We start from the raw sequence: 22,574 nt of genomic DNA, 5'->3' as shown, positions 1-22,574 counted from the left end.
AAAGATATGAGCAATTAAAGAGTTTTCAAAACAAAAGGAAGCAAAAGGAAATATTTCGTACCTGTTGTATATTTTCGAGATAATCAGCAGAATAAGACATCCGCCTATGATCACAGCGAGTGTGATTCCTACTACGGACATCAACCTTACTTGTTCATAGTTCGGTACACCAGAAGCTGTTGTTTTGCTGCCATCCAAGCTACCATACGATGGAATGTCTGTCATTGCTAAGAAGAAAAAAACATATAATTTTTAGAGCAGGGGTTCCCAATTAATAGGTCCCGACATCTACCCACTGGCTTTCATATACTATTGTATGCAAAGGGCATATCTATCGCAAAAACAAGTTTAACTCAGTTCGCAGAGAATTATTACATTACAAGTTGACACCCGTTGCAATTTTTTTCTTCGTATTTCTTTTGAAAAAAGACAAATTGTGTTGGTAAAATGCTGGCTCGTAGGCACTTTCAAAGCGTTCGAAGCGAAAATGATTTGCAATGCAGCAGAGAGTTTGGTTACGCGCAACCAAACTAGCTGCGGATAAATGATCATAATAGTCTAGCTCTAAGAGGGATGTGCTCCTTTTGAAATGCTCAGGAGATCATACCGCATCAAATAAGCTGGCTCCGTAAGAAATTTGAAACATGACCCTTTTTAAAGGCTGTTTAACCTACCTCTATTGGTAACTATCTGTGTTTTCGACGGTTAGTGCGGCAGAGACAGACTGTGTTAGAATGGATGGTAGGACAAGAGATAATAAACATATAGTTTTGTGCAACCTTCTGCCTTTAAAGTACAGTACGAGGGTTATACGTGTCAAGGCATACATGATTACCTGCTGTAAGACTAACTGAAAACACGCAAGATGCAAAATTGTTCGCGTTGTCTTTAAAGATGTAAGTGACCGAGGTATCCCCAGGAAGAAATGCTGCGCCAGGAACATGTGTGCGCACCAATAAACTTGGACTTCCAGATAAGTCAGAAGCAGATGGCTCTTTCCAGTATACTCTGGATCCAGAAATGTGCGATTAGTCGTTGTATCGATGTTGTTAGGACAATCCTGTATTGTAGGAGGCGAGGTATCAACTGAAAAATTTAAATGAAAGTTAAGATTGTCATTAGCTGCAAATTAGATATCAATGCGAACTTAGATTTACTTTCACACTTAAGTAGTAAATAATAATGTATAAAGATTGTGCAGATCCAAATGTGAAAATGTGATAAAATATTTGCCAAGAAACTCACCTTCCTTTACAGTAACTAAAAATTGACAAAAAGCTTGATTTCCCCATACGTCAGTGAATGTGTATAATACGTCAGATGATCCAACTGAGAACGGTTGTCCTGGCGCATGGGTAGAATTCGTCGTAATTTGTTCAGAGTTGTTCGAGGCCGATGGTTCCAACCAAGATATCGCTATATCTGGCGTGCCGATTTCTACTGATGTATGTATATCATTAGGACAACCGTTGATTTGAGGTCTCTTTGTATCAACTGAAATGTCATAAAGGAAAATATTGCACAACTTAAAGACGATTTAAAAAAAAACATAAATAGCCCAACAACTTTTTTCCTTTACATTGATGATAATGTATCTTACCATTTTCAACTCGCACAGAGAAGTTACATTGAGCCTGGTTTCCGAATTCGTCTTCAAAAATGTAAACTACGTCTGTGGATCCAACAGGAAAAGCTTGTCCTGGGTCATGAGAGGCATTTGATATGACTATAGCAGAGTGATCTGTAGCAAATGGCCTGGACCATGACCCTATTGCTCCAGACGGGCCAACTGCAGATATTATTACACTGTCAGGGCAGTTGATGACGACCGGAGACGTGGTATCCACTGTAATGAAAAATATACTCTTTTGTTACGATTATCGCACCTTTACCGCACCAGTGCTCTTAGCTAAAATGCACGAGAAGAATTATGCACAGTATCATATAAACCGACAAAATCACCATCATCATCATCATCATCATCATCATCATCATCGTCATCATCATCATCATCATCATCATCATCATCATCATCATCATCATCATCATCATCATCTCCATCATCATAATCAACAACAACAACAACAACAACAACAAAAACACAACAACAATAAACAAATAACGTATTTTAAGGAATCGGATAGCAACGTGTGCGCAGAATTTTTTGTGGGATCTGAAAGCACATCAGACATATCGAATTGTATTCTGAATACGAGGAATGTCCTTCTGATATCAAATAATTTTGATTTTCTGAAATTCGCGATACAATACAAATTTTATGACAAATTATCAAAATTTGATGTTTTTGATATAACAAAGTAAACTTTATAAATCTAATGATATGTACTTAAAGTGCATATAACTGGGATGAAAATCCGATCAAAATGTTGACCTTGAAGATATACATTTTCCCCCAAAAGACCTACATTTTGTGGTGTTTTAGGGAAAAATTATATCTTCAATACGAAAGGTCAAAATTTCAAATGATGGAAGGCTTTTCATCCCAGCTACATACACCTTAATACATGTCATTAGATTTATACGATTTACTTAGAGGACTGTTATATCAGTTTTTAATCATTGGCCATAAAATGTGTATTAAATCGCAAATTTCAAAAAATCTAAATTATTTGATATCAGAAGGACATTCCTCGTATTCAAATGCAATATAATTCGATGTGTCTGTTGTGCTCTCAGGTCCCACAAAAAAATACGTAAAAACGTCGCTATCTGAGCCCTTAAGGAAATGCAAGGCAGCACTTGGCGCTGTCACGTCGATGTCATAATTTTATATCAACCTTTCGCTCATTCACAATAATTTAATACTTACCGGTGGCAATGGATATAGTGAAGCTACATGTTGCCAGATTGTTTGACGGATCCGTAAATATATAGGTGACAGAGGTCTTCCCTACCGGAAACATTTCTCCAGAAGAATGTGTTTGAATTAACAAAGCTACATCTCCAGATTCGTCAACAACAACGGGGTCTTTCCAGAAAACAACATATCCATACGACCCTGCTTCTATTGTTTGTGTAATGTTGGCTGGACACTGGAGAATTTCAGGACCTATAGTATCCATTGTAGTCGAGGGAGCATGTTCAGTAACTAAAAAAAAAAAGAAGTGACTTATCTGTACATTATTTCTTTCCAATATTTCTCACTTTCAAGTTTATATTTTACAAACAACTGATGAAAACGTCTTCACAGATCATTATTTTACAAATTAAAGAACTTACCACTGTAAAGTGACATGTGATACTTGGAGAAATTCCGGTTTACACAATTTAAAGGAATTATTCCCCTTGCAAAATATTAATTCTTTAGGTAACGACAACAACAGTTTGAATAGGGAAATGTGTAAACCTTTATCGATCGTAGTTCGTCGAGGTCTTAACATTGTATTTCAAATACATTTCTAAATAGCGACGAATGATGGAACATGTGTATATCCATGCTGAAGGAAATGCCATTGATTCTTACCCTTTTCAACACGCACAGAGAAATTACAATGAGCCCGATTTCCACATGCGTCCTCGTAAGTGTAAACAACGTCGGTCGTCCCAACAGGAAATGTTTTTCCTGGTTCATGAGAGGCATTTTCTATGACTATAGCAGACTGATCTGTAGCAAATGGCCTGGACCATGACACTGTTGCTCCAGATGTACCAACTCCTGTTGTTGTCTGTATACTGTCAGGGCAGTAGACGATGATCGGTGAGGTCGTGTCGACTGGCAGCAAATGATAATTAAACAGATACGGAACATTGTCAGCAGTCTTTCGACACTCACCAGCTTCACATGATACCAAGGATACATACATTTATTACAAAGTAACACAATTTAACGTCAGTAAAGGCTTGATATATATATATATATATTTACGCCGAACCATGACTTTTAGACAATGTTGTCGGTTCTCACTAGTTTGGTTTCTCATTTCGCCTAGTCAACTATATTTGCAATGGACAATGATGGATACAATGGCATTAGGTTGCCAGATAGTTTGGGGATCCGCAAACATATTGTGGACGAAAATGCATTTTCTTCTTGAAAATGGTACCTATCTTTTTATAACTTTATGACAATGATGTAATTAGTCATCCATCTAGTTTCGAATCCAACTACTTTCTACACTTACCGATGTCTATGATTACAATGAAGCTGCATGTTGCCAGATTGTTTGAAGGATCCGTAAACATATAGGTCACAATAGTCTTCCCCACCGGAAATATTTCTCCAGATGAATGTGACTGAATTAACAGAGAAACATTACCAGATGCGTCAACGACAACAGGGTCTTTCCAGAAAACAACAGATCCATACGACCCTGCTTCTATTGTTTGTACGATGTTGGCTGGACACTGGAGAATTTCGGGAGCTTTGGTATCCACTGTAGTAAAGACATTATTCCGAAACCTTTTATTTGATAGATCGATCATATGCATTCGAACGCTATGATTTGCAACTCGCATACGTATGAATTTAGTTAATTTTATACGTTTATCACTCTTTCATGAAGATACAACGTGAACATTGGTTAAAACATTGATAATAAATAGCCCATATTCATCATTTAAACAACAATTAATTAAAGACACAATTTGCTTTTTATTTAAAGTAAAGATATTCATCAACACTAATTAATTAATGGTAGTTGAAATGCATCAAATAAACATATTAGGTTCTTACCGTTTATGAGCATAACGCTGAAATTGCAGGATGCTTGATTCCCCGCACTATCAGTGAATAGATAACCGACTTCTGTTCTTCCAGTCCTGAAGGTACTACCAGATAGATGACTTTGGAACGACAATGAAACATTTCCTGAGTTGTCAAAAACATTGGGATCAGACCAAAATATTCTGCTATATTCATTGCCAAATTCAACTTCCTCGTTGATATCGTTTGGACAAGTAATAATCTCTGGTGGATTGGAATCCACTGAAAACAAAGGTTTATAAAGTTGATTAGAATAAAAACGATTCTTAAAATATGTGTTGCTGTTGATAACTTGTAAAAGTTATGTTCTTTATCTATATTTTTGTAATTTGAAGCTATGCTTACCACTTTCAACTTGTACAGAGAAGTCACATCGAGCCTGGTTTCCGAATTCGTCTTCAAAAATGTAAACAACATCAGTCGATCCAATTGAGAAAGGTTGTCCTGGTTCATGTGAAGCACTTGACTTGACTATAGTAGAAGGATCCGTGGCATATGGCCTGGACCATGATACACGTTCAGATGTACCAACCTCTGACGTTGTCTGAATACTGGATGGGCAGCCGGTGATGACCGGAGGGATAGTGTCAACTATAAACCATGCCAAAGTGAAAGTCAAAGGTGAAATGAATGTAATAGTAGTTATTTATGTGTGCTATATAGTAATGATCATTATAATCAATGGCCAATATATGATAACGACCAGTAACATTTTCACCACAAACATCACTATTACTACCGATAACAAGGATAATTTCAACAATCAGAACAAGCCACAGGCATTACATCCATAACCCACCGTCAACAACAACAACATAAATATCACATAGTGAACATTTTTATGAACGTTTTTTGTGTTTGTTTTAATAATATTGAAAATGTATATAAAAGGTCATAAAACCACTATGTCACAAAAATTATCACAAAAACGTTTTTAACAGTTGGAGTATACGATTTGGAAACTTTTATTGAAAGCTTTTATACATTTCATACCCCGACACCTGGTAGCCATTTTCTTAACTTTTATGAAAACGTTTAGTGCTTGTTGTTTCATCACTACACCTAACACCGTCCACCATCACCATCTCCACCAACACTACCACCAACACCACCACCATACCTACCATGGCCACCACCAACACCACCTCTACCACCACCACCACCAGCTTTTATACATTTCATACCCCGACACCTGGCAACCATTTTCTTAACTTTTATGAAAACGTTTAGTGCTTGTTGTTTCATCACTACACCTAACACCGTCCACCATCACCATCTCCACCAACACTACCACCAACACCACCATCACTACCATGGCCACCACCAACACCACCTCTACCACCACCACCACCACCACCACCACCACCACCACCACCACCACCACCACCACCACCACCACCACTACCACCACCACTATCGACAACAACGACACAGCAGCAGAAACATCTCCTTCATCACCATCACCATCACCATCACTACCACCACTACCAACACCACAACCAACATCAACGACTATACGATGATAACAGCGTGTACAACACCAGCCATGTCATCAAGGTGAAATACTGCCCGCATTTCATTTTCATTATTAAAAGTTCACGAGCTTACCAATTTCAAATGAAACTGAAAACTGACAAATGTTCTGGTTGCCCGAATCGTCATTAAAAACATATTTCACGATATTTTCGGAAAACGGTGAAAACGTCAACGGTATTGTAGACTCCGACGATATCGTCACATTGCCAGACAAATCCGACGCTTGTGGTTCTATCCAAGACACAGTTGTTGTAGATATACCAGCTTCAATGGTTAGCGCCATATTCTCTGGACAATATTCAATGGACGGTGGTATCGTGTCCACTTAAATGGTGAAATATGGAAAATATTATGGCAGTTTTAATAGTTTTAATCAGTTTACTTCGGTTATATATAAAAATGCGCTTGTATAAATGCGCACGTGACCACCTCCGCGCTGCCATAACAGCTTATAGACAGTAAGTTTCGAAGTAACCTTCTACATAGCGAGTGGTCTTTCTATACATTTTGAATGTAAAGGCGGAACAACATGAGACTGCTGTACAGCAAAATTGTCTATTTTGTTCAACTTTGTGATTATATTTTAAACGTTTCCGTCGTCAAATACTTTCAAAATTTTGTTTTTGATAACATATTACAAATTCGGAATTGCAAAATGTGTAATAATCAATTAATACTTAAATTTGATGATATTTATCTACAGAGTTCCTATCCCTTTCTGTATAGTGGTCAATGCATGAGGATTTGGTCACGCTTGCTGGTCTTGGCATGTCCTGCCCATGGGTCACGTGCGCATTTATTAAAGCGCATTTATAGATATAACCGAAGTACACTGGTAATACGGCATAATGTTTTATGATTTAAAGGTTTCTTTAGAATAGTCACAATATAGACTGTTTTAACAGCACTTTTAAAGATTTGGCTCGCACCTTCTTTGACATTGATGTCAAATTCGCAAAATGCTTTATTGCCACTCCCATCGAAAAAGATGTAGCTGACACGTGACCTCCCTTCTGTAAACTTATCACCAGGAGAATAGTTTTGCGACACGAGAGATACATTCCCTGACAAATCAGTAGCAGATGGTGGTGTCCAGTAAATGGCAATGTTGGGTGTACCCATTTCGATTTCTATGGTAATCTCTGCTGGGCAATCAGATATTGTAGGTGGAGTTGTATCAACTACAAGAGTAAAAAGAAAAGAAAAATATCAAACACTAAGGAATGTAATGAGAGTTTGCTGTAAGGATATAAATATGTATGTATCAAAGACGTATTGAGACACAGAGGAAACTACGAAATTCTGACCTTGGTGGACGACAACAGAAAAGTTGCAGAAAGCCAAGTTGAAAGAATCATCCGCAAATGTATACACTACTCTTGTGGATCCAGTCGAAAATAATTGACTCGGTAAGTGGGTGAAATCGATAAGTATCACACGTCCGGATTGGTCTCTCGCAGAAGGCTTCTGCCAAACAATAGGTGTTGATATTTCTCCTAATTCCATTGATGCTTGTACATCTGTAGGGCAATCGATGATCGTTGGTGCGGTGGTATCCCCTTAACACACAAAGATATAAAGTCAATTACTTTCTGTAAATTCTGATTTTGGATGTTTGGTTGCGGTTAAGGTTACACGAAGAAACGTACAAAAAACGTATAAAAGACGTATAAAGTTGTTCTCTAAAACCGCGTTTTCTCAGCAATCAAATATCACAGTGAGTCAAATGTTGGTGCATGGATGTATCTTTACATTATTTTTGTGTGTTTATACAAAAATTTAGAATCCGTTTGAAAATCCTTCGTTTAAATCATTTTTACGCACCATGTTCACAAGATCAAAAACACGTTCCATGCAGTTTTTTTCAAATGTTCGCTCCGTATAAAACCACGCCGAGTGATTGTTTTCTCCTTTTTTGTATTGTACTACAAATCGATTAAAGAAATAATGTTGCCATGGGGAAGAACCAAATACAGTACCGATCAAATTTAAAAAGCCCGTTTTGGGGGAACATTTTCGAGAATCTTGTCTGAGAAAAAACTGTTTTGTGAAATTATCGATATCTTGATAACGGGGCGTTAATTTAGACATCTGAATACCTACATTATTTCTCAACATTCTGCCAATTGCTATTCCATTTGATTTTCACTCCAAATTGAAGCTGGTATTGCAAAAAACGAGGTTTTTCCTCCATCAGTTCGTTCAAAATTTCAGCGCCGACATGCGTGTTTATTCTAAGAGCCATTGTGCGGACGCGATTGTAATCAAGTAATTACATCAAATTATAGTTACATATCCGCCTCGAGAATAAGAAATTGCGTAAGCTGATGTATGGTCCAGTGGATAGAGCGTTTGACTGGGAATCTGTTATGAACAATTTTTGTGGGTTCGAGTCCCCATGTGGCTGAATTATCTTTCCTTTTTTCTCTCTTTTCTCATTTTTACTTCCTTTCTTTCCTCTTTTCTTTCTCTTTTTTTTTTCATTTTTTTTTTTTCATTTCTTTCTTTCTTTCTTCCTTTCTTTTTCTTTCTTTCTTTCTTTTTCGTTCTTTTTCTTTCTCTCTCTCTCTTTCTTTCTCTTTTTCACTATTTCTTTATTCTTTCTTGCTCCTTTCTTTTTAGTTTTATTTGCTTGATTCGCTGACTGCAGTGAATCGTGATTGATTGTTTTTCACTTTATATAATTCAGAAATTTGTAGGCCTGCTAAGTCTGTCTTTTTGAATATTCTTCCCAAATTCGATTTGCAAATAATTGCTTTTTGATATTGTTGTTGATGTTATTGTTGTACCCTATTACATTGTAATCAGGGGAATAGCATCATTGATTTATTTCATCAAAGATATCAAGGCTATAAATTCAAAATCAACACATTTTCCAGGGCGAAGCTTGACGAAGTGCCCCAATCAATTTAAAAATTTATAAAATCCTTATGAAAATTGCCGAAAATCGCTTGTACCCCTCCCCGGCATCCGAGCCGGCATGTCGGCCCCCATGGAACCCCCCGCCCGCCCCCGACTCACGAGCTCCGGGCACGAGCTAAGCCAAGTTTCATGTCTTGACCGTGGATCAATATTCTATTGTAAGTAGGCCTACGTCCCAGTACGCTTGTTCATTTTCTGCATGGCTGTTTCTGTTATGAACTTACGCCCCTCTGAAATCAGGCGCATGAAAAACTCTCGGCTAACCTTAACAGCCTTAATGTCCGTTCATACTACTACCGCATTTTTGCGATGCGTTGCTTTGCGATGCGGTGTGTTGTCGCATTGCATCGTACTGCAAACTACTGCATTGCGATATCGCAATAAAGTTAAATACATTTTAACTTGGAAATGCGACGAGTTGCGTTGAGTTGCGGCAAAAGTAATCGATATATTGACATCGCAAAGCAGCGCATCGCAAATGTGGTGGTAGTATGAACGGACCTTTATTGTCGCAACGGAAGAAATGCAGCAATAACGCCGGACTACATTGGCCCTTGGACCAGTTACGAATAACTTGACTATGACACATCTATTAACAAGGAATAAATGTGAAACTTACTGTCAACGTATATTGTAAAATTGCAATATGCCTTATTCTCAGATGAATCTGAGAATGTATAGACAACCCTTGTCGGCACTGTTATGAATGTGCCCGGAACAGTTGTTCGTGTCACGGTGACGTTGTTGGATGTATCGGATGCTGTCGGTTCAGCCCATGTCACGAACCTTCCAACAAAAGTGTGTAGGTCAGATGGACATTGTGACACTAGAGGTGGGATGGTATCCTCTGTAGAAAGATATAATGAAAACACACTTTTACAACGCAATAGATACTCATCAATTCAGGTTTATATTTATGACAATGGGCATTATGATTTCATAGTTGTCATCATACAACACATATATTTTTACATGATGAAATCATTTTATATTGTATATTCAATCAATCTAACCTGTTTCTAAAGTTATAGAAAATATACAAGTTGCGGTGTTATGTGAGGCATCAGTGAAGTTGTAATACACGGCTGTGTTTCCAATATGAAACTCTGTACCCGGGTAGTGTGATTGTAGCATTGTTGGGCTTCCAGAAGCGTCGGTAGCTGTAGGTTCGCTCCAGTTAACATGTTTAACCATTACTCCGAGTTCAATTGTAAGGTTAAAGTCGTCTGGACATCCGATTATTTGTGGCGCTATTGTATCAACTTGGAAATGTACATAAAAAGAAAGAAAATAAAATTCTTTTTTAAGGATACGATACATGATTTACCGACAAGTGACTCATTTCGGAATGCGATCATGAATTTTTAAGAAAAAAAAGTTTCCACAGGCTTCGTTGGGACTCGAACCAGCGATTCGAAACTTCCTTCGATTACGCGTCAAGCGCTTTACCGGTCGGCCGCCGTGGCAGTTGAGCGTATGAGTGTAATGATAAAAGATAAATCTCATTATGCCATCTTTAGCCTTTTCTTTACTAAAAAAAGACGCGTTTAATTGTAAAGATAGATTAGCCGTTTTATGCATAAATAGCACGAACGTTTGGAAAAGGTTTCAAACAAATAATAAAGACACTGATGTGATGATGAAATTGCGTAAGTCGGGAATTATCTGCGTCGCAATGTTTTGTTTTGGTTTTAGGAATTTGACCTTAAAATTTACGATTTCAACACTATATGTCCCCATTCTTTCTCTAGAATGTTTTGTACATGTATGTGAAATAGCTTCAACAATGGTTCGCTGCATAATGGTAAAAATAGCCTTGACCTAAAAAAGGGCGAGAGGTACCATCCCGGGGGGGCACTCACATGTTAAGGTGGTACGGGTATGTGCGGCGGTCAAGGGTTCCTTTTTCAGGCTCTCCGGCAGTTCCTTAAGCCCCACATTTGGATCTGCTCCAGTTCTTTGAGCCTCAAATTCTGACATTGTAGCTCTTTAAGCTCAAATTTGGTAATAATTTAGAAATTTTTAGCTCAACAGCCTATAATTTGGCCCTAATTTCAGTTCTTCAAGCCCCTATTTTGCCCGAAAATCAGTTCTTAGAGCCCCTATTTTGCCCGAAAATCAGTTCTTAATTCCCAAAGTTTGGCGCTCCGCGCCGCACACCCATACCAAAATTTAAGTTGAGTGCCCCCCCCCCCGGGTACCATATTTATGGATTCAGGCTAAATTTAAAATTGATATAAAACGTTTGTTTTTTGATCGATTACCAAAATGAATTTTTGTCGTATAAAGAAATTGTATCTGGCGTGAATTACACCACAGTTTTTATTCCTAGGGCTCTTTGACTTCTTCAAATAATTTTTTTAATGATAGAGTGAATCCCCTGGCACTCTATTATTACGCACAAAAGATCGAGTCCCCTTAAGCCATGCTCATCATGTATCATACGCATCAAATACTGGCGTATGCTAAAGTTTGACCTCTTCACGAAATATGGCACATACGTTTATCTAACAACCTATTTCTACAAAAAAAAACTGGTTTGCACGTAACAGTATGTAGACTTTATTACACATTCCAAGTCTGAGATACAACATTCGCCATATGTGACGTGTCATGTCGAAAGGAGACACTTTTGGGCAGGATCGTTAATGGAGAAATAGCCAAAAATCTGCCCGTGGGTAATTTTTTCACAATTTGGGTTTGTTGCGAATTTGTGATGTTATTAATGTTAAAAATATTGTCTGAAAGTTTCAGACAGGAATATAACTGGCATCTTGTATTTTTTTGAGAAATTGATAACCTGCCCAAAAGTGTCTCCTTTTGACGTGACACGTCACATATGATGTGTCTAATAATATCATGCGCATAATAATAACTAACAATACTTTTAAACTACCCACAAGATCTTACAATAATAAATCATAATATCGTCTCTCCCGATAAACTTTTTGAAAATACTGCTACTTTCAACCACATAAAATTGCCCACCTGTTACGACTGTTACGGAAAAAGAGCACGTTGCCTCATTATTCGATGCATCGGTGAAAGTGTATTGTACCGTTGTTACTCCATCAGAAAACCCCGCCCCTGGTTGATGTGATTGCATTTTCTGTGGAACCCCAGACACGTCTGTTGCAGATGGTTCAGTCCAAGTAACAGGTGTTCTTGCTGTGCCTAACTCATTTGTTATAGTGATATCATCGGGACAGCCCACTATTTCTGGTGCCGTTTCATCATCTTTAAAACAATAATGTGATTCATAACAATATTTATTTATATTAGGAGCAGATCGGAACAAGTAAAATAAAATTAATAAATAAAACACTGATCAACTTTCGGTTTGCGATCTTTGGACAGTGCAACTCTCCCTAATATTTCGAAATTCTCGATTCAAATACGGGTTCAATTCTCTAGGAATAATAAGAATTCCGATTTAATACTCGTAAAGACGGGTTGTAATGTAACCATAAATTCAAAATTTCCCTTGATAATACACAATTTCCCTTGCTTTTTGCTACAGATAGTATAAATTTGTCAATATAAATTAATTTTACAATAAGGAACTTTGACATATACAAAATATAAGAAAATAACATTTATAATGAACAATGGATAATGAATAAATTAGATATTTTATAGCAAATAAAAAAATATAATAAAAGCTTTTGGTCATGATCCGCAAATTATTAAACATTTTGAAATGTACCTTGTTGTCTGACCTCAAACATTACGGTATGTCAAAACATATTTAATTACCAAACTAAAAATGTAAATGATTTAGAAATTAACTTTTTCTTACATACCTATAAACACGTTCAAACGAAAACCACTCCTTGTTACACTACCATCGGTTGTAAACAAGATCTCTAGGCGATTTCCTGATGTTAGGTAAACGTCCGGAATTACGTCACCACTATAACTATTTCCATTGAGATTGACGTAGTCATAATTCGATTCCAGATCTAGATGTAGGAATTGAACACTAATCTGCGCTCCTGTTGGTGCATTGACTGTACAGGCACAATAGACATTATTATCGTAATATGGCGATTGGATAATAATCGGTGTACCATATTGTAATTGAAAGGTTGTTCCACACCCATAACCTTAAAATAGAGAGAACAATGCGTCAATGTAATCATCTTAATAAAAATATTTATAATAAGAGGTTTCTGATTTTCCAAAATAAATGTAATATTTCCATTCAAACTGACTTACGATAATAATAGTTTTAAAAATTATAACTCATACAAAGATTCTTGTCATTTGATTGGCCAATTAAAATTGGTGAGTTAAGCTAACGACTGGTAATGTAGACTATACAATAATCAACCCAAAACAAGGGCCCTTCGTCTGTAGACATTTTACTTCCATTTCCCATTAGAAGTACTCTTTTTATTAAATCTCTTCCACCGAGACTGTTTATTTTGTTAGAAAAGTCCCTTCCAAATAATTTTAAAACTACGTACGATGATTTGCACACAACATGCATGGCCCAGTCCTATTGACATTTTTCCCTCTATCCCACAATGCACTATTCCAGGGGGTATGGCGTAGTCAATTAACCTCATAGATCGTGTGCATCCGGTGGTCTTTGCAATTATTTTGTCTTAATATGTGACCGTCCAGGTCGAAACGCTCGTAAAGTCGGCCCCTAGTTAATTTGTTTTCTTCCGTGTTTAGAAAATATATATCATAAGCTTTACAATGATATATCATTTGACTTCAAACGCTATCCAGTTATAACTTGTTAAACTTTGCTCCTTGATAGGTCTGTCACACTACACCGAATAGGTCTTCCGGATAAGAAACGGATGGCATTTTAGTAAATCCGTTGTTGTTCGTCAATGATCGTTTTATGTTCTTTTTATGTCCTGCTATTATCCGCCAAATGCGTTTCGTGTTAGGTGATGTTCGTTAAGTCCGTCGGCAAGTTTGTGCATGCACAAAACTTGAAACGAAGTGTACCGAATACACATGTTCGGTACTTATCCGATGTGTGTTCGTATGGTGCTGCATATTGCCGGAGTTTGTTCGCTCTCCTTTCGTTCATGTTCGTTCTTTGTTCGTTGCACTCGGCCCGTGTTCGTTGCAAATACGTTCCTGTGAGGCCTTCACCACCGGATAGCATATTTTTGCATTCGGTGATGTACGTTGACCCAGACCGTCTTAGTGTCACACTACACCGGATCGGTCTTCCGTATAAGAAACGGATGGTATTTTAGGAAATCCGTTAGTGTTCGTCAATGTTCGTTTTATGTTCTTCATATGTCCTGTTATTATCCGCCAAATGCGTTTCGTGTTAGGTGATGTTTGTTTAGTCCGTCGATTAATACGTTTCAAGTTTTGTGCATGCACAAAACTTGAAACGGAGTGTGCCGAATACACATGTTCGGAAGTTGTCCGATGTGTGTTCGTACTGTTCTGTATATATACCCTGGGTTTGTTCGTTATTCTTTCGTTTATATACCGCAGGTGTTTGCAAGGTTTCGCAGGCGCTTGTGCCGGATGTAGGCCTATGGCGAACATGTGCATCGATCATGGGGGGCTTTCTGAAGGGTGTGTGACGCAATATCATATTTCCCCCAGTACTTTAGTGACTGACACGTAGAAAAAAGGCGGAAAGGTGAGAAAAAAAGAAACGAAAGTGAGAAAAATTGAAGAGAGAAGAGAAGGGAAAAAGTTAAATTGCACGTAATTTAGTAGTAGGCCTATGCATGTAAGTAGTATTGAGGGAGGGACACTTTCTGAAGGGTAGAGTTTTAGTGATTGACAAGAAAGAAAAAAGAAGAGAAAACATGGAAAAGATTAAATTGTATACGTTATTGAGTAGGCCCAGGATAGTAGTACTAGTAAGCCTAAGTATAGGCCTGTGATTATTATAGACAGTGCTTAAATGTGGTTCCTTGGCCCAAAAGCCTGTGAAAATTACTGCCGGCCAGTCCATATGCAGGGCCCGTGATATTTTGTCACCAAAGTCAGTATTTAAGACGGGCTTATAGGTCTATTCCTGACTTTAACATAGCAATCCATGCATGCTTTACCTGGAATTACGAGCCCTGATATATCAGATTTGTAGCCCTTTTGTACTTATTAGCCAATATTTGACCATTTTCGTCAAAATTTACCCCCTTAAAAGTTGTCTTTCCCCACTTTGTTCACCCTCTGAAAAAGTGCTTGCTACGTCACTGCCTCTAAGGGGTCAAAAACCCTCTCAAACACCCTCTCCTCCCCCACTTTTCTGATAGGGTGGACGTCCCTGTTGGTGCCACATGCGACGGATTCGCCGGTCATTTGTCGGACGTTGAACGATTGAATATAAAACGCCTGCAGGATTATTAGCGGCCACAACGCATAGAGAGACGAACGGGAATCGGACCCCCAAATCCGGACATTTGTCGGACGTTGACCCCCAAATCCGGTCATTTGTCGGACGTTGAACGATCGGATATAAGACGCCTGCAGGATTATTAGCGGCCACAACGCATAGAGAGACGAACGGGAATCGGACCCAAAATCCCACCGAATCTTCTGCCGGACTGGTGATTTTTCCACCGAATAAAATATTTTTGTATTCGGTGATGTACGTTGATCCAGTCCGTCGTAGTGTGACAGACCTATCAGTAAAAGGGTACATTATTTTGGCACTACATTATTTCTTTTTTTCCACATTGCTGGTATTAAATATCAAATGGTCATAATTGGCGGTCACTTCAAATCATCCCCAACTGAACGAGGTTTATGAATGTCCTCTCATTGTTAATTGTTGGTTAACCCACCACTTGAACAGGATTTAGCCAGAGTAAACAAAGACTTAAGCTTTTTACTAATGCTATACATAAGTATAAGCTTATTATCCTCTTCAACAATAGGATTAAAGATTGGTGTTTGACTGAACTAAAATGAGAAACATGTCGGACAAATATTAGGGACATATGAATACAACCTCTATGCATATTTTGCACTGTAACTCGAAATACAATTTGCCGACTTTACGAGCGGTTTGAGATGGATGGTCACATATGGGCATACTGATTCCATATATGCGGATTATCGTAAAGGCCATCGATGTTACTAATTATGCAATTATTGAATACACGAGTGATGCAGTTACAGAGCGATGCAGAACATCTGTGTAAGAGATTATTGTTTACATTTTATTTTCATCTCCGAAAAAATGTGAAACGGACGCCGACCATATATCACTGCGTGTCCCGTCATTAGTTTTTCACCTCTCGGTCTATAAAATGTATACAAAGTTAGGTTTCAATAACAGGAAACTTTTTTTGCGACTACACCATGTCAATAAGGCATAGAAATGTTGTTGTTTTTTGCCCCCGAAAGGTATTAGTGAGTCGTGCGCCATTATCATGATTATCGGTGATTCCTTTTTTGTGATGAAGGCACCAGCCGAAATGTCCGTATTCCAGAATGTAATGTACATAACTCTGTACTCCCATGGGGAGATGATGTATTTTGCGATACTCATACCCCCCTGGAATAGTGCATGATGGGAAGAAGGGAAAAAGGTCTATAGTCATTTTGCGCCCGCGGAAAGTTGTAATCAATAGACAGACTATCGAGATCTGCATTGATTGGTCAGGCTAAGTATAGCCGCTTACACAAACGGCAAGGCAGTGAGAGCACGAACATGGCGTATAGAAAACTCGACTGGTAAAAGGTAGAAGGTGCGGGATTGGCTCTTTAGCACTTTAGCGCCGAGAGTTAGCACCAACGCTAATGCTAATAATTACAATGAGTGCTAATTAGCATCATGTAGCGTTTTAGTGCTAATAACGCTAATTATAGCACAATTGGCGCTAATTAGTGTCATGTAGCGTTTTAGCGCTAATGAGTGCTAATTAGCATCATGTAGCGTTTTAGTGCTAATAACGCTAATTATGGCACAATTAGCGGTATTTAGCACTATGACGTTAAATAGCGCAATTAGCGCTATTTAGCGTGATCTAGCGTTTTAGAACTAATAACGTTAATTAGCGTTACCTAGCACTCTGACGCTACCTTGCGCTATTAGCGCTAATTAGCGTCATTTAGCGTTTAAGCGCTAATAACGCTAATAACCGGTACCTGGCATTCTGTCGCTAAATTAGAAAATTGTAGATGTCCCAGTCAGTGGGGCGCAATTAGCGCAATTAGCGCTATTTAGCGTCATGTAGCGTTTTAGCGCTAATAACGCTAATTAGCGGTACCTAGCACTCTTACGCTAATTAGCGCAATTAGCGTTACCTAGCACTCTGACGCTACTTTGCGCTATTAGCGCTAATTAGCGTCATTTAGCGTTTAAGCGATAATAACGCTAATAACCGGTACCTGGCATTCTGTCGCTACATTAGAAAATTGTAGATGTCCCAGTCAGTGGGGCGCAATTAGCGCTAATAGCGCAATTAGCGCTATTTAGCGTCATGTAGCGTTTTAGCGCTAATAACGCTAATTAGCGGTACCTAGCACTCTTACGCTAATTAGCGCTAATTGCGCAATTAGCGCTATCTAGCATGATCTAGCGTTTTAGAACTAACGATGACGCTAAAGTACATCAGCGCTACACCATTGCTTTCGAAAACCGCGTTGCTTAAAACCAATAAAATTTATGGATGAATGATACGTACGAGGATGTTTATAAAGATAAACAAACTCCACAAACCGCCCCAACAACAATAACGTTAAAGTCCATCAGCGCTACACCATTGCTTTCGAAAACCGCGTTGTTTTTTAGAACTAATTAGCGCTATTTTGCGTGATCTAGCGTTTTAACTCCGAAAACCGCCCCAAGAACGATAACGTTAAAGTGCATCAGCGCTACACCATTGCTTTCAAAAACCGCGTTGTTTAAAACCGATGTCCCAGTCAGTGGGGCGCAATTAGCGCTATTACTCATGAATGATACCTACGAGGATGTTTATAAAGAAAAACAAACTCCGAAAACCGCCCCAAGAACGATAAGAACGATTATGCTAAAGTACATCAGCGCTACACCATTGCTTTCGAAAACCGCGTTGTTTAAAACCAATAAAATTTATGGATGAATGATACATACGAGGATGTTTATAAAGAAAAACAAACTCCACAAACCGCCCCAACAACGATAACGCTTAAGTCCATCAGCGCTACACCATTGTTTTCAAAAACCGCGTTGTTTTTTTTTAGAACTAATAACCTTAATTAGCGTTACCTAGCAATCTGACGCTACTTTGCTATATTAGCGCTAATTAGCGTCATGGGGCGCATGTCCCAGTCAGTGGAGCGCAATTAGCGCTATTACGCTCTTGTCCATCAGCGCTACACCATTGCTTTCGAAAACCGCGTTGTTTAAAACCGATGTCCCAGTCAGTGGGCGCAATTAGCGCTATTACTCATGAATGATACCTACGAGGATGTTTATAAAGAAAAACAAACTCCGAAAACCGCCCCAAGAACGATAAGAACGATTACGATAAGAACGAAAGCGCTAAATAGCGCTAATAGCGCTATTAGCGCTAATTGTGCCCCTCTCACTGGGACTTCACCTTCAATTTAGCAAATTAGCGTCAGCGTGCTAGGTCATGCTAATTAGCGTTATTAGCGCTAAAACGCTATAAAGCGCTAATTAGCGATAATTGCGCCCCTCTCACTGGGACTTCACCTTCAATTTAGCAAATTAGCGTCAGCGTGCTAGGTCATGCTAATTAGCGTTATTAGCGCTAAAACGCTATAAAGCGCTAATTAGCGCTAATAGCGCTATTAGCGCTAATTGCGTTCCTCTCACTGGGACTTCACCTTCAATTTAGCAAATTAGCGTCAGCGTGCTAGGTCATGGTCATGCTAATTAGCGTTATTAGCGCTAAAACGCTACAAAGCGCTAAATAGCGCTAATAGCGCTATTAGCGCTAATTGTGCCCCTTTCACTGGGACTTCACCTTCAATTTAGCAAATTAGCGTCAGCGTGCTAGGTCATGCTAATTAGCGTTATTAGCGCTAAAACGCTATAAAGCGCTAATAGCGCTAATTGCGCCCCTCTCACTGGGACTTCACCTTCAATTTAGCAAATTAGCGTCAGCGTGCTAGGTCATGCTAATTAGCGTTATTAGCGCTAAAACGCTATAAAGCGCTAATTAGCGCTAATAGCGCTATTAGCGCTAATTGCGCCCCTCTCACTGGGACTTCACCTTCAATTTAGCAAATTAGCGTCAGCGTGCTAGGTCATGCTAATTAGCGTTATTAGCGCTAAAACGCTATAAAGCGCTAATTAGCGCTAATAGCGCTATTAGCGCTAATTGCGTTCCTCTCACTGGGACTTCACCTTCAATTTAGCAAATTAGCGTCAGCGTGCTAGGTCATGCTAATTAGCGTTATTAGCGCTAAAGCGCTAATTAGCGCTAATAGCGCTATTAGCGCTAATTGCGCCCCTCTCACTGGGACTTCACCTTCAATTTAGCAAATTAGCGTCAGCGTGCTAGGTCATGCTAATTAGCGTTATTAGCGCTAAAACGCTATAAAGCGCTAATTAGCGCTAATAGCGCTAATTGCGCTAATTGCGCCCCTCTCACTGGGACTTCACCTTCAATTTAGCAAATTAACGTCAGCGTGCTAGGTCATGCTAATTAGCGTTATTAGCGCTAAAACGCTATAAAGCGCTAATTAGCGCTAATAGCGCTATTAGCGCTAATTGCGTTCCTCTCACTTAGAGCAGTTTTGGTCAAAAAAATTATTGGCCTTTAGCGAATTAGTGCATCTTTTGGCTAGCATTGCAATTAGCGCTAATTTACATAGACCCTATACGCTAATCCTATGCTAATAGCGTGATTAGCAAAATTGCGCTAATACGCTAAAGGTCCAATCCCGCACCTTCCTCGGTAAAAGAGAACTTCACATAAAGTTATTGGAAGTGCAAGGGAAAATGTCTATTTATTTATTTATTTATTTATTTATTTATTTATTTATTTATTTATTTATTTATTTATTTATTTATTTATTTATTTATTTATTATTTAATCTGGGGTGACCAATCAATGCACTGGCACTGTTCTCCCTTGGTTCCCAGGTAAAAAGGGAAAATGTCTACAGTAGAGGGTCCATGTTTTGGGTGGTTTAAAAATGGTATAGTCTACCTTACCGGTATTTATCCACGGACCAGAGGGGGGTCTACTCAGGGGAATTCCCGCAGCCTTTTGTAACAGGATCATTAAGCGTGACAGATTACGACTCACGGCGCTTTGTTTCTAATTTGCGTATTTCTAGTGAAAAGCATGTGTAAATTATCATTTTCGAAATGCTCGCTTTATCCATTTAAATTGTGGAATATGCTTTTACTACATTTTGAACTGGTTCACCGTCTAGTAAGCGAAAAGCTTCACTAATTGTGTTTTCATTTAAATTGGTTTAAGTTGTTGAAATTAAGTTGCATCGTGTCGAATGAGGTATCAAAAATATACGAAGAACGAAATTTGCCATCTTTCGACCTCTTTATTTGGTAGTTAAGTTTTAGTGCATTTAAAAAATTGCTTTTGTTTTAAGTGTTAAGATCGTATTGGTTAGCCATGGGCTTTAAACTAAATAAGCCCCCTTTTTATACTTTTCATCAATGTCTGACCATACTGACAAGTCTTTTAAGACCCTTAAAAACCGACACGTGTATATACTATACTGTTTTGATCTTTATACATAATTGTAAGTGATTAAAACCGTACAAATTTAACTTTTGTATAGAAAATCTTGCTTACCTTCTACTAATCCAGCCAAAGATAATATCAAAGTACCGATTTGAAACCAGAGAACAAAAAGCTTCATGTCCGCCTCAAGTACCATCTTGCATAAAATGCTGGATTGATTCTACACAACGCTCCCAAGTTTCTAACTTCAAAAAATCTTTGTGATTTGAAACTTTGAAGCGGATGATGATACCTTGCACATCCTGATACGATATACTCAGCTTACCCGTGATATTGTAATACATATAAGTCATTGCCCTTTGATTTTGGATCAGTTGCTTGAAATAATTGATGGATTTACCCAAACTTGGTGAGATTGCAGTACCTAAGCTACTTAGTATGTTTGTATATTGCAACAAACTGTCAAGATTGCAACATGGGTCAACACTATAAATGGTTTGTCAGTTTTCATGGGTTAAGGGGCACTACACCCATTGCATTTTTTTTTGCATTTTTTGCATTTTGTGAAGAAATGAGAAAAAGAAATTGGACAAAGTGGTATGCAAAATGAAGGGGCAAATCTTCTCGTTCAAGTGGCATCAGTATCAATGACGCGTACATACTTCTATTGGTATAAGCCAAAAAGTGGTACATCACTGATGTTTTAAATTCACTTCATTTTGGAAAGCTTACTATCAACGGATTTTGTTAAAATTTTGGATATGTGTTGCTAACACATTAGGGAAATAATGTTGATATGTAAAATGGGAATAAGTGGTCCCTGATTTCTTTTATGACTTCATGAACTTGGTGCTCCACAACTATCAAAAAACGAATCGGTTAAAATGCTTCTATTTTCAATGTTGAGCTATATTTTGTATTTTGAACTTGCGACACTATTTCACTGAAACTTAATTAAGCAATAGGTAACCGGTTACCACAACCACACTACAGCAATGTTGAAAAAGATTGTATTTTTTGTCATCTATACCACCATATTAGGTAGTTTTCCGTAAGCTTCATTTTTGTGATTTTGGTAACTATTTTATATTTATTTGCCCAATCCATCTCAACTAGGCAATCTAAATTGTACTCACCATTTACATCCCAAGGTATTTTAGTATATCCACCTCACAAATTTCCATTATATATCCAGTAACAGACAAAATATCAAAATTGATGCCTCATTATGACATGTATGATATCACAGACTATCACATTTGTTCAAAATTGATGCCTGAATTTGACCTGAACCAATTGACCTATAACCTGACCTTTGATGACCTCATAGCCTTTTTTAATCTCTTTTCCTAACAACACATTATACAAGATACATACATGGTGTGGTATTAAATTGTCTATGTGGAAGAGATTAGGGGTATTTAATTTATTCAGTGTTATAATCAGTGAGTACATTTCTATAGATAGTATAACAAAGGATTTAATGTATTCTATTCATGTATTCTACTTGGACATGTTCAATAGAATAAATTATGGTTTGTTATGAAACACACATCTCAGTTACTAGGTTACAGTAAACAAAAAATATATAGGGCTAAAATGGCTTACTAAAATGGTTTAAAAACACTTTGTATGAAGATATATTTTATAAGTTCATATGACATGAGGTGATGAACACAGATATGTACTTTATAAATTTGCAAGAAAAAAAAAGAAGAGGGTACTGATGAAAATCAGGGTGTTATTCCCCCTTAATCCAGATAATTATTATCACACTCTATACCCAA

At 38.1% G+C, this 22,574-nt stretch overlaps 1 protein-coding gene across 1 annotated transcript; it reads right to left on the bottom strand.

Annotated features, from left to right (window-relative positions):
* Positions 1-61: 61 nt before the first annotated feature.
* On the bottom strand, positions 62-21,269 carry LOC140166520 (hyalin-like). The gene is made up of 17 exons (XM_072190001.1): positions 20,899-21,269; positions 12,985-13,287; positions 12,170-12,418; positions 10,195-10,443; positions 9,801-10,028; positions 7,567-7,818; positions 7,189-7,440; positions 6,332-6,583; positions 5,069-5,314; positions 4,694-4,945; positions 4,143-4,394; positions 3,485-3,733; positions 2,831-3,109; positions 1,601-1,846; positions 1,246-1,494; positions 836-1,086; positions 62-227 (listed from the first exon to the last, which is right to left on the bottom strand). Exons 1-17 carry the CDS (start codon positions 20,981-20,983, stop codon positions 222-224), a joined length of 3,900 nt encoding a protein of 1,299 aa, XP_072046102.1. The 5' UTR covers positions 20,984-21,269; the 3' UTR covers positions 62-221.
* Positions 21,270-22,574: the final 1,305 nt, after the last annotated feature.

Source organism: Amphiura filiformis, chromosome 12 (genome assembly GCF_039555335.1).
Source record: "Amphiura filiformis chromosome 12, Afil_fr2py, whole genome shotgun sequence".
NCBI lineage: Eukaryota > Metazoa > Echinodermata > Ophiuroidea > Amphilepidida > Amphiuridae > Amphiura > Amphiura filiformis.
This window is presented reverse-complemented; position numbering and strand designations above follow the sequence as displayed.

Bases quoted from the DNA above. Each gene is read 5' to 3' on its own strand.
- LOC140166520 (XM_072190001.1), bottom strand. From the start codon at position 20,983: ATGGTACTTGAGGCGGACATGAAGCTTTTTGTTCTCTGGTTTCAAATC. The intron at 7,441-7,566 runs GTCAGAATTTCG...TTACTCTTGTAG, and splicing joins TTCTGTTGTCGTCCACCAAG to TTGATACAACTCCACCTACA. The intron at 1,087-1,245 runs GTGAGTTTCTTG...TAAATTTTTCAG, and splicing joins TTTAGTTACTGTAAAGGAAG to TTGATACCTCGCCTCCTACA.